Source organism: Sinocyclocheilus anshuiensis, unplaced genomic scaffold (assembly GCF_001515605.1).
Source record: "Sinocyclocheilus anshuiensis isolate Anshui unplaced genomic scaffold, SAMN03320099.WGS_v1.1 scaffold2823, whole genome shotgun sequence".
NCBI classification, from domain to species: Eukaryota; Metazoa; Chordata; class Actinopteri; order Cypriniformes; family Cyprinidae; genus Sinocyclocheilus; species Sinocyclocheilus anshuiensis.
Window position 1 is genome coordinate 110,861 of NW_015552796.1, and position 12,880 is coordinate 123,740.

At 37.9% G+C, this 12,880-nt stretch overlaps 1 protein-coding gene across 1 annotated transcript in view; it reads left to right on the forward strand.

Annotated features, from left to right (window-relative positions):
- LOC107667944 (NAD kinase-like) overlaps nt 1-12,880 on the forward strand; it is a 143,810-nt gene that overhangs the window by 15,491 nt on the left and 115,439 nt on the right. The window contains exons 3-4 of the mRNA XM_016459676.1: nt 3,537-3,620; nt 6,130-6,259. Of these exons, the coding sequence (XP_016315162.1) occupies nt 3,537-3,620; nt 6,130-6,259 (214 nt within the window). The remainder of the gene's footprint in view (nt 1-3,536; nt 3,621-6,129; nt 6,260-12,880) is intronic.

Here is a 12,880-nt window from a genome sequence, read left to right on the forward strand (position 1 = left end):
CTCATAAAGGTAAGAGTATACATCATTCGGAACTGCAAAAAATTGTGCACTCACAAGATCAATTATCACGTTAAAAAAAAAAAAATTGTAAAAACAAACAAACAGGAAAACCAACAGGATGCGCATTTTGCGTCTCTGACTTGAGCAGGAGGGCTTCACAAAAATGAACCGAAACTCAGCGAATACTTGCCTCATAGACATGATAAACATATCTATAAAATGCTTTAAATTACTACTTTAAAACAAAAAAAATTAAAATCGAAAACAAAAACTCTTTCATTATGTAATTTCTCTCTAAATGCGCGTCCAGTTAAGGAGATGGCGAGTCAGGATCAGCAGCTTCATCTTTGTGACACTGACTCAGAAAACACTAGTTTATTAACAAATAATTCAAATATCCCCTCACTATTTTTTATTATTATTTTTATTTTTTACTTTTTTTGTTGTTGTTTGTTTGTTTTTTTGGCCGCTGTGCCAAAATTGTGTTTGCATTCAGTACAAATAGCCTACAGCGGCATTAGTGCCACGTTTTTTGAAACTCTGATTGATCGATTTCATGAGACATTCGTTTGTATTAAATTGTTCAGATTTTTTTAACATGCATTCAAATATTCATTGTTCTTGCTGCAAATATTAAAGAGGAAAATTTCATTGATTCATATGCCACTACTGCCGAATTATCTCAGTACAAATTAAAGAGCGTAAAAACACTTTTTATTCTATATATTAAACTATAAAACTAAATATTACAACTCCAAAATAAAAAATTACAAATATTGTTTATGTTAGTTAAATTAGCCCAAAATATAGCAATGTTTAAAAATGCGTTCTTTTGTGTTGGTCTAGAGACTCCTAGTGGTGAATACATGCTAGAACAACTTATTTTTATGATTTCTTCATAAGTATCTGTGGATATGTGGACAAGAAGCAATGTCATACAGAATTTTTTATATCATTTGTATAAATATTTACTTTTTGGAATAAAAAGCTATACATAAGAAAGGTAAAAAGCACTTAATTGCTAATTAAACATAATTGAGGATAAGTGAAAACAATAATAGAGAATGAATAGGTATAATAAAGCACAAATAAGTGTATGGAATGTGCTGGAAACCCTTGCAGCAAACACAGACCTCATGTTCAGGCAGACGAACATGTGGTAGACGCAGACGTCACGAAGACGTCACGTTCAGGCAGACGAACAGTAATGTGGCAGACGCAGATGTCACGTTCTGCAGAATCAAACATCACGTTCGGCAGACACAGACGTCACGTTCAGTGAGACGAGTGCATGTTGCAACGTCATATTAAAGAATCCGTCCGAACACCATACGGACAAAATACGCACCACAGAAAACACTAGTTTATTAACAAATATTTCAAATATCCCCGCACTATTTTTATTATTTTTTTATTAATTTTTTTATTTTTAACTTTTTTTTGTTGTTGTTTGTTTGTTTTTTTGGCCGCTGTGCCAAAATTGTGTTTGCATTCAGTACAAATAGCCTAAATAGGCATTAGTGCCACGTTTTTTGAAACTCTGATTGATCGATTTCATGAGACATTCGTTTGTATTAAATTGTTCAGATTTTTTTAACATGCATTCAAATATTCATGTTTATTTCTTGCTGCAAATATTAAAGAGGAAAATATCATTGATTCATATGCCACTACTGCCGAATTATCTCAGTACAAATTAAAGAGCGTAAAAACACTTTGCATGTTGCAACGTCATATTAAAGAATCCGTCCGAACGCCATACTTTGATGCCACACCTGACAGTGACGTGCGTCGGTGCCGTCTCAAGTCGGACAAAATTACTAACCGGCATGCACTGCTTCAAGTCAGATTGTGATCGATCTGCGCAGTGCTGCATGAAGTCGAACGCACCTATTATCTAAGAAATGGGCGTGGATGGGGAGCTCCTTAGGGCTGCCTTTGACTAAAGTGGTTGGGTTAGGTTTACTTTCAGTAAGTAACCAAACATGGTACAATCATCTCAACAATCTCGACAACTTTCAAATTGACAATTTTTAATTTTTTACGTTTTTTTAAATTTATTTTTTTATGCAGGATCTGAATTTTGAATACTTCTCCAAGGGAATGTATGTGATTCTTGCCAAACTTGGTTAACATTATGTCAAGATGTAGAGTCTCATTTCTTCTAAGTGTATTGTCAGATCAAATTGGTTTTGTATGTTTGGTCATGGGAGATGATCACATGGATGTGGCTATTGTGGGCCATAGTCAAGTCACCTTTATTTGTATAGCACTTTATACAATACTGATTGTGTCAAAGCAGCTTTACAGTGTCAAACAGGAAAATAGTTTGACAATAATGCAAGAATTGTTGCCATTTCAACATCAGCTGACAGTAGGAATAGGTTGTTTGCACATGACGTCATTGCTTTGGCGCGAAATGCAGCTGGAGGGCAGGAAGTGATTTTTCTATATAGGAATCGCTAGCAGAAACTCAAAATGCCTATGTTTTGCCTTGTTTATGGATGCTGAAATTAGTCAAACCGAGAAACTACAAGGAGCTTTTATCGTGTACGAAAATTTGTTGTTCATAAGGGGGGAAAGTGTCTTGTAAACCTGCGTCTGTGGTTGGAAGGAGCCGAGTTGGATAATGCTTGTGTGTGCAAATGGTTAATATAAGATATAATAACATTAAGATATTAATAATATATTAAGATATTAATAAAGAAATATATAAATAGATACAGGGCTGCCAACTCTCACGCATTCAGCATGAGACAGTCAGAATTCACTCAATGCTAAACGACACACATAGACACGATGTAAATAAGATATTATATGTGCAGTTTAGGGAGCCTCATTGATTATAACGGAACATTGTGAGATTGCGATAATGAGTGACTGCTTTTTAGTGATTATATGGAAGCGCTATTTTCTTGTTTCCTAGCCTATAATCAGTTCAGAATTTGAATAAAAGTTTTATTTAACATGCTGCTAACAGGACCAATGGCCACATAGCCTGTACAGGAGTGACATATATCCCGAATCCCTCATATAAATGCAGGATTCACTTTCGAAATTGCTTGTTTGCAATCACGGTTAGTTCAAGTAAGCAATTGCTTAGCCTATATCCACTGCCTCTATGGCAGGCGAGTATTTCAATTTAGTTGAAAAATCGCTCCTTTTCATAACATAAGGATCACGTCCAACATATGTTGTGATTTTCTGTTTATACCTCTCTCTTGTAATAGTGTCTGAACCAGTACAATATGGACTTTCCTCCATCTCATCCATTCTGCGTTTCACTTCCTGCCCTTCATCTGAATTTCTTGTGTCATCAGAATCACGTGTTTGCAAACAAGCTATTGTAGAACACATCACAGACATTGGACATAGCCCTCTCATATTTAACCATTTGAATGCATGTGGTCACTGTGCATCATTTTTCTAGATTTGTTGATTTCTAAACTTCAAGACAATTGCCAATGGCGCAATAGTGCTTGGGCATGTTGTCAATGCTTAAAAGTTTAAATTGTAATTTTTCTGTTCTTTTAAAGGAGGACACAGTCACTTCATGGACCAAGCCCTGTCGCCACATTTGGGCCCAAAGCCTGCATGCTGAAGAATCCTAAAGCTGTCATGTGAGTCCTTTATTAACTATTTCTGTAGATTATTTTACAATACATATGGACAAGTTAGAGTTTATGGTCCTTCTTTTCAGGCACTTTTTTATCTAGCAAGGTGTGGTGCAATCATGGGCCGACTTGTATGTATATTGTTGTTTTAGGAAAAAGCTTTCTATTATTAAATACTTAAAGTGGAAGTGAAGCAGTCAGTCAAGTTTACATTGTTTAGTAAACTGATATCCACTTTAATAAAAATATATATAACAAACATGATTAATGTAACCACTTTAAAGAAAAAAGGATGTTTTGTTATAGATTTTGGAGCAAGGGCGCCGCCATATTGCAATACCACAGAGTGTAACGTCACAGGGTTGGTTTGCTCCATTGGCCAGTGAAGTAATATAAGCATTTCTTTATTTTTTGAACACACACTTGTTTTGAAATGGAGGAAGGCAAACTTGAAAGGACTGTTGAGCCCATAATAAGTGCAATTGCTTATGCATTTGAGCCGATACAGCAAGGGGACCGAGCAGTACTACCATTACGGGTGGAAGAAGTTGTGAACCTGCTAGTTTGGCATGAAGAGTGGGTTGGAAACAATACCGCCATTCTGACATAATATTGTGTGCATTTGCTTAAGAATGAGGAATGAGGAATAACTTTCTTGAGAAAGCAGCACTAACCCGATCGTTTATGGCGTTATTTTAATGACAAATGTCGAGAGCGCATTATTGTAGCGCGAAAGCACATAAACGTAATGCGCGAGCGCGAATCTCCTTTGCTCTCGCACTAAACCGGACGCGCGCGCTCAGATACACACTGCTCTCGCCCGGAGATAGTGCGTGCACTTAAAACGTGTCTCTGCTCTCGCTCAAAGTGTGTCCTGTGCACTCACAAATCTCTCTATGCTCATGCGCCAAATATTAATTATTTTCGCACCTGAATTAAACGTTGTCAAAAGTTATTAACCAATCAGATTTAAAAGATGGATCTGTAATTTCTTTACAATTTAATACTACTAGGCTACTTAGTCATAATAATCAAATATGCAATTATTTTAAATTCAGTTGAGGTATCTGACATTTTATGACATAACATCGATCTTTTATATGAAGTCTTTAGAGCCATAGACTATAATATGCTGTTTTTAGATAAATTGCTCAGAGACCAACCAGGACAGAGGTTATAAATCATCCAAGCACCCAATTCCTAGCCATTTCTAATATAGGCTGCATTTCATTAACATTGCTAAATATTATTAAACTGGAAAGAAATTAAAGATCCATCTTTGATTGTCAAAAGAATTCCAGGTTCACTTCCCTCCCAGCCAATTAGATTTCACGCACTTTTATCGGTCAGTCGTGGAGGTCTGATTGGTTAAGGCTTTATTTATATAGCACATTTTAACAGTCTTTACAAAGTACAGTTACAGAGAGATGCATATATGCATTCACAGAAAATAATTAATATTTAGCGCATGAGCATAGAGAGATTTGTGAGTGCACAGGACACACTTTGAGCGAGAGCAGAGACACGTTTTAAGTGCACGCACTCTCTCCGGGCGAGAGCAGCGTGCATCTGAGCGCGCGCGTCCGGTTTAGTGCGAGAGCAAAGGAAATCCGCGCGCGAGCGGAGAGATTCGCGCTCGCACATTACGTTTATGTGCTTTCGCGCTACAATAATGCGCTCTCGACATTTGCCATTAAAATAACGCCATAATCGTTCAGATTAGTGATTAGTTTAAGCGTCCTGTTAACAGCAGGTAAGCTAATTGTATTCGCAGGTGAACATAAAATATATTACATACCACTTATGTAAATATGGAAATATGTCTGAAAGGTCTGACATAACAATAAGATGCAACATGAATGATATTGTATGGAGTGCTGTTTGTTTACATTGCGCCTCGCGTTATGAAAACAATGTTTGGGATACGACAATCATAACTTCGTGACGTAGACAGTTTGATGTTGAATATTCATCCAAATTATGGTGAAAACCAAAATATTTGTGTTAAAATAACTTTTGTGTGTTCAAAATGTAAAGAAATGCTTATATTACTTCACTAGCCAACGGAGCAAACCAACCCCGTGACGTCACATGCTGTGGTATTGCATGATGCCGGTGCCCTTGCTCCAAAAGCTACCAAAACATACTTTTTTTGTTTAAAACGGTTACATTAATCGTGTTTGTGCAGGCAAGCTTGCGCTGCTGTAATTATCTCTATTACATCATAATGACAAGGAAGTATAAAAACAAGTAATTTTGGCAGCTTGGTTTCAATAAGAGCTGTTCTTGGGGGAAGTTCTCAGCTTTAATAGCACAGTGTATTTTATATTTTGTGTGTTTTATAGTACAATGACCTCTTAAATGTCAAACAATCAGGGAAAATTGATTTCTCAATTGACCTCTTAATTACCATGCAAAATGAAATAAGAGCTTATTTTTGTCACCCAATAAACTTAAATGTTTAATAAAATTAGGCAATTTTGAGAAATATGTTTGTTCATATCTGTGCATTCAGGCATATTCAAGATCCAGCCAGTCAAAGGTTGACATGGAACAAGCCACCCAAAAGTGTCCTTATTATAAAGAAAATCAGAGACGCCAGTCTGCTACAGCCTTTCAAAGAACTCTGCATTTTTCTGACACAGGTGAGAACACCATAAAATATTGCACACACAAAAAAAGAAGAAATGCAGATGTGGCCATTACGAATGTGTGTCAAAGGTAAAAGGATACAAAGGTCTCAGGACCACAAGGCATGCTCTGGCACAGGAATATGTATTCTCATGTCATGTACTGAAGCTGATGATATACTGGTCAGCGAATCTGTAAACCTCAGAACTGTATTTAAATAAAACATCAGAGCACATTAAATGTTGGCAAACTATATTAAGTTCATATTAGTGCTGCACGATAAATCGCATGTGATATTTAAGGCGCATCTTGTCAGTAAAGCCGTTCTCTAATCAGCGGTAAATCTCCATCACGTGCGGGCTTTCACATGGAGCAGCATTAACTACACAGAGCCGTTGTTCACTGACGAGCTGCGCATTAAATATCGCATGCGATTTATCGTGCAGCCCTAGTTCATATTCTGTACAAATGCCAAATTCAGTCAGTAATGGTGTTTTACTTGTGTAATTGATAAATCAAAGTAGCGCTTAGTTTTATTATTTGCTCTGCTTTTGTAATGAGTTGATATCTTGTCAGATTTCCACTGTTCCCATTTCAGTTTTCTGTCTTTGTTCTTCTCTTACCATGGTTTTTGATTTGCCCTCATGTGTAGGGATGTAACGATTCAGATTGCTCATGGTTCGGTTCAGTTCACGGTTGTAGGGTCACGGTTCAGTTCAGTATGTGCTATGTTCAGAGAAAAAAGGACTATGGTCAAATAAAAATAAAGAATATAATAACAAATAATCAAATTACAAGCAACAGCACAAATAAATACAATAGAGCAAAGATACAAATAAAATAATCAGTGTTTTTCAGGCGTTTCAGGTGTTTAACAGTAATTTCAGGACCGGAAATTTAAAAATAAAACAAATGTAAAATAACAGTGCATATTTCACTGTATAAATTAAAGATCACTCCTTGTTGAAGTTACAAAAGCTATTAAATCAAGAGAAGTGAGTGATTTCCTTGTCTTTTGTTGTTTAACATTAAAAACACAGACAGCAGGAATAGACTGCTGTTCCATTAAGACATAATTCACAGATCCAGTACATGATACCGATACACATGCGTTGTCTTTCTCAACTGTTTACGTTCACTTAAGATGGCCAACGATTTTTGCATGGATACTCACAAAGACGGGCATGATTACATATTTTTTTGTGTTAGTCAGTTCGAACACAAGTCTTCAAAGAGAAATCGATATTTGCGCGGCACGCACTGTCTGACGAGGCTCTCCGTGTGTGCACACGCTATGGATGAGTGCGCACACACACATTTTCAAAACAGCACACGCGAGTTCTCAAGCGCTTATTCTTTGCTTGAATGTTTCAATTGACAAGGCTTAAAAATGCGCGAATGAGTTCAGTTTAAACACAGTGTGCTGTTCATGTCTCACCTGAGCTTGTGCACTTTTAACACCCGGGTGACGAAGGCATAAATGACTGGTATACTTGCGTGTATATGGCATTCCGTGTTGTTTGTCCACATTTTTTGATCATTGCTGTTGTAATGTGAGAATCCAATAGGTCTGTTTTACGTGTTGTTCTTTTCAACAAACCATATTCTACATGCATCTTCAGATTTGAGATGAGCCGTGGTGCAAGTGGGGTCAACCTCTAGTGGGCCGGGGGCAGACCGCGATTGGGTGGTGTATTGTGTTTTTTCGGTTTGGTTTGAATATCGTTACATCCCTACTCATGTGTCACACCTGTGTCTAGTTAATTACCTTGTTTAGTCCCTAGTCTTTCTCTTTGTATATATAGCCCTCATTTCGAGTTGTTCTTGGTTCAGTATTGTTTTTACAACAGAGCACAAACCAGAGCACATTGCAGACCCAGAGCTGAATCTAATTCTCACCACGGACTCTGTGCCCTCAACGGTGTGCTTACTGAACACATCTTGGAACACCCAGTATTCCTCTGCTATCTCAGCCTGTTTGTTCTGGTCAGCACTCTCAATGGTGGTGGCCTGGAGTGGTACAGATGATTGGTTTAACTAGGGCTGCAACAACTAATCGGTAAAATAGATTATTATCGATTATGAAAATCATCTACAACGATTCTCATTATCGATTAGTCGGGTCCAACTTCAACTTCACGTCCAACTTCAGCTGGTGTTCTGTCGATTTGTGCTACCCTGACAGATTTTGCTACCTCCCATTAAAACAGTGGGTAGTACAATTCGACAACGAAAAAATGCTACCTGTAAAATTATGGTTTATTAAAGTCTACACTAGGGCTGCACGATAAATCGCATGTGATATTTAACGCGCATCTTATCAGTAAAGCCGGTTCTGTAATCAGCGGTAAATCTCCATCACCTGCGTGCTTTCACATTGAGCAGCATTAACTACACAGAGCCGTTGTTCACTGACGAGCTGCGCAAAACCACGTTCATATTCGCACGATTTTTTGCGCAGCTCGTCAGTGAACTCTCGTCAGTGCTCTAAACTAACAGTACTGGTGATTACCAAAATAATTTTTTAGCTTTAGGGTTAGTCCTCCAATATGCATAAGCTCTTTAGTAACAGTAGTAGGCTATGTCTAATGCTATAATATAATTATTGCTGTTATCTATGAAAGAAAGGCAGAGAGCTTTATAGTGTTTTTTTTTCAGATACCCAATTACAGTCAAAACGTACATAAACAATGCCAGCAAGAATGCAAGCTGTTATGAAGGGCATATGAGGCTATTTTTGTTATGTGAATAAATACTATTTAGTTGTTTAAGTTTATTTGCCCAGAAAATGACAATAACATTTTTTGATTTAAATGATTTTTTGACAGATTCCTAAAATGTGTTTTCTCTTTATTATGGCAGGTGGTCTAATAAATTGTTAAGCACTGTATGTTTTCATAGCATTCAGTTGGCACGTTTGTTTGAAGGACATTGGGCAGAATGTGGAATAGTGTGTTTTTTGTCAATAAAAAATAAAAATGTTTTTTTTTTTAAAAATCCGATTAATCGGATAAAAATAATCAACCAACTAATCGATTATCAAAATAATAGTTAGTTGCAGCCCTAGGTTTAACGTTATGAGCGGTTTCTGTGGTAGTTAGATATAGCCATCAAAACATCGTTCGACCCTGGACAGAACTTCGCTAGTGGTCTAGGAGAGGTTAGTCGAGTGAGCTTGGAGCCAAAGAACCATCCACTCCAGCAAGGATATTTGCTTAGAATAAGTACAACCAATGCAGAGAATGAGGGTCGGTGTGCAGTGGGTGATTATTCGTCTCGCAAGTGGCTTATCAAAGATAGTGTGGACATTTAGGATCTTTTGGCAAGGGATTTTCGGGAGGTTGAGATGAAAGTCTATTGTTAAATTTTCGTACAGAACAAGAGTCAGTGAGGGTCTTAGATATAAGGGAATGGTGAGCAGAACCATTCACTGGCACCGTAGTATTAAGTAATGAAGTAATGACCGGTTAAATGCGAGATGCGAGCTGAAGCCGCAGCAAGGGGTAAAGGCCTTGACAATAAGCAGTTATTAGAACAGCCTCGTTCCAGCCTCTCGCAGCAGCGAGTGTACAAAATTGAAGGGCATACTCAGACACAGAAGATTTCCCTTGATGCAGTCAAAATAGCTGATTGTGGATGGAGAACATGCTGGCAGATTACCCAAAAACTTGTGAGTGGTGAATGCATCTAGCGTGAGGGTGACCAATGGTCCAATGCCGTCTTTACAAAGTGGCTGTTCTGTTTGCTGTGTTTTTGTAATCTGAGAATCAGAGAAGAGATATTTTCAGTTTGTTTCCACTAAAGATCAACTGCTTGCGATTAGATCCAGCTTTATTTGTATATTTGCTTCAACCATTGCTAACAGCTTTGTTCATTGGATTATCTAAACACTATCTAAAACTTGGCTTAATGTGGTAAAAAAAAATTACTACCAAAGCAACACTGTAATTAAGAGAAAAATAATGTTTTTATGTTAAGCTTTTTTCCCCCCATATGAACCTGTTAAAAACCTACTAAGGACAGCACCATGGAAGACAGGCATGTTGAAGAGCCTCTAATCTAAAAGCAACGAGCAAAGTATTAAATTACAAGTACTAAGTATAAAATTAAAGTATAAATAGCTGATCTTGTTGGTAAAGAATGTTTACAGTGATAGAACAAACAAAACCAGTCTGATAAATGGGAAAGTGGCATGGAGAGTATGGACAGTGGATTTTGATGCAACCGACCCTGAATCTGCCTTTCCCCAATCCCATCCTTCTCCCTAAAAAGCCTATTATGGCCAAATGTGTTTTTGGTTAAAATAATTCAAAAGACCAGACAAAACTGCTGAGGTAAAAACTTTCTTTCGGCATGATGATGGATGGTGTATGACGCATGCCTCTTCTCCAGACACTGAAGGATGCATGTGGTGAAGTTGGCTTTCGGCAACTTGTATCTTGTCTGTTGGGTACTGCCCCTTTTAGGAAGGAATGTTGCAATGGTAAAAGAGGAAAAATAATTAGGAAGAGGGAAAATAGAGGAGAAGAAAGTAAAGGGAAGTGGTTGACATACTCCTTGAGATTGTCTCAGTTTGCATGGTGGAAAGACAATTAAAGAATCACTGTACTAAAATGGAGTGTTGTTCCAAGGCTTTCACAGACCTATAGAAGTAAAATGATACATTGAAGTGTTTTGTTCATTTACCAAAGGAAACCTGCCCAGAGTGGATTATTTCGCTGGGTTTAGGGACCAGACGGAGACAGAAAATTTTCTGAGTTGCTACTTTCAGGAATTGTTTAGTTTTATTTTGAGCTGTAATGGAAACCTATCAATTTATTGTGCCCAAACTTTTGTATTTTGCTGTCCTGCTTTATAGCAGAATATAGGTAGATTTGGCAGATTTTTGAAGTTTGCATCATTGATTCTGTTACTTTTCTGTTTGCTACTGTGAAGCTAGTTTGAAACAATCTCTATTGTATAAAGTGCTAAAAAAAAGTAAAGGTGTTCAGAGTTCCACACTGGGTTTGGCTGACTTGATGTAAATAAGTGGCGAACGAACAGGGAGAAAAAAAAACTATTGCATAATAACATTGATTAATTTAAAATGATATGAATTGAAAGACTTGACTTAATTTTTTTTTTTGAGTTTTGCTCTATTTGAAGTTTGAGCAAAGATTTGCCTGAATTGAAGTGGTGATGAATTAACATGTTTTGAACGGAATTGTTTCCTTCCTTATATTTCAATGGAATGAATGAATATTATGTCTTGGTTTATTTATTGATGATTTTGCTTGTAAATTGCATTGCTGAACTTTGAGTCTGGGGTATTTAAACTCTGTTTAGCCAGGGAAACCATTGCTTATTGTGAAGATGAGGTGCTGTGGCCAGACAAAAAAAATTGAAGACAGGATGCAGCCTGATTTGATAAAATGTCATATGCTTGGAATAATGAGAATAAATTAATATTTAATAATATCCTATTTATTATATGATTATTAAATCTCCTGTTTAAAAATCAGAAAATAGATGTGCTATATTTTTCTGTCTTGCATTTTATCTCTCAAAATTATGGATGTCATTAAAAATGAGGAGATTAGCAGAAATAACTTAATGCAACCTCGTATTTACATAAGGTAAAAATGAAAGGAATAGTTCACCCAAAAATGAAAATTACCCCATGATGCATATGACATTCTTCTTTCAGACGAATACAATCGGAGTTAGCTATATTAAATAATGTCCAGGCTAATCCATGCTTTATAATGGGAGTGGATGGTAGCCCAAAATTTGAAGTCCAAAAAATTGCACCCATCCATTATAAAAGAAGTCCACACGGCTCCGGGGGCTTAATAAAGGCCTTCTGAAGCAAAGCAATGTGTTTGTGTAAGAAAAATATCCATATTTACAACTTTATAAACCTTAATCTCTAGCTTCCATTAACTGAAATACATGCGTTCACGAGAGAGTGGCTTCCAGCGGATGACGTAGCATGTAGGCAAATGCGGTGATGAACACGGAAGTGAAGAACGTGGAAGCGCAGAGGAGAGAGCAAAAAAAAAACATGAATTAGTAGTACAAAACAAGGATTTGTAAAGAAAAATATCGGAGGATTTCGATATAAGCCAAGAGGAAACGTCTCGGTTACGTATGGTAACCCTTATTCCCTGAAGGAGGGAACGGAGACGTCACGTCGGATGACCGACAAATTGGGATCTCGCTTAGAGAGACCAATCTACTTCGAGTGTAAACTAAACACGGACAGGGCACACCCTGTGCCTGATAAGCCAGGGTGATGGCATTCATTATCCAGTGGGCCATCCTCTGCTTAGAGACGGTATTCCCCTTCTGCCGGCCTCCGTGACAGACAAAGAGCTGGTCTGAGGTCCTGACAGGCTCCCAGACACCGCGCAAGTGGCATCAACGGAACTACAGGCGTACCCGAAGTGGGGCAGCGTGGAAGAACGCAGGGACCCGGCCCGGCATCTCTTAGCCGGTCCGTGGCGGGGTCTGGGTGTGTGTAACACTGACCTGCGTTCGAGCAGAGGGTGCGTGGGTAGTCCGTTGGTTCGTCCTCCCGATCCACCCACTGCTGCTCACTGGCGAGAGAGGAGGGTGAGTGTGATACGCACTGGATCGTCCACAACCCCCCGTCC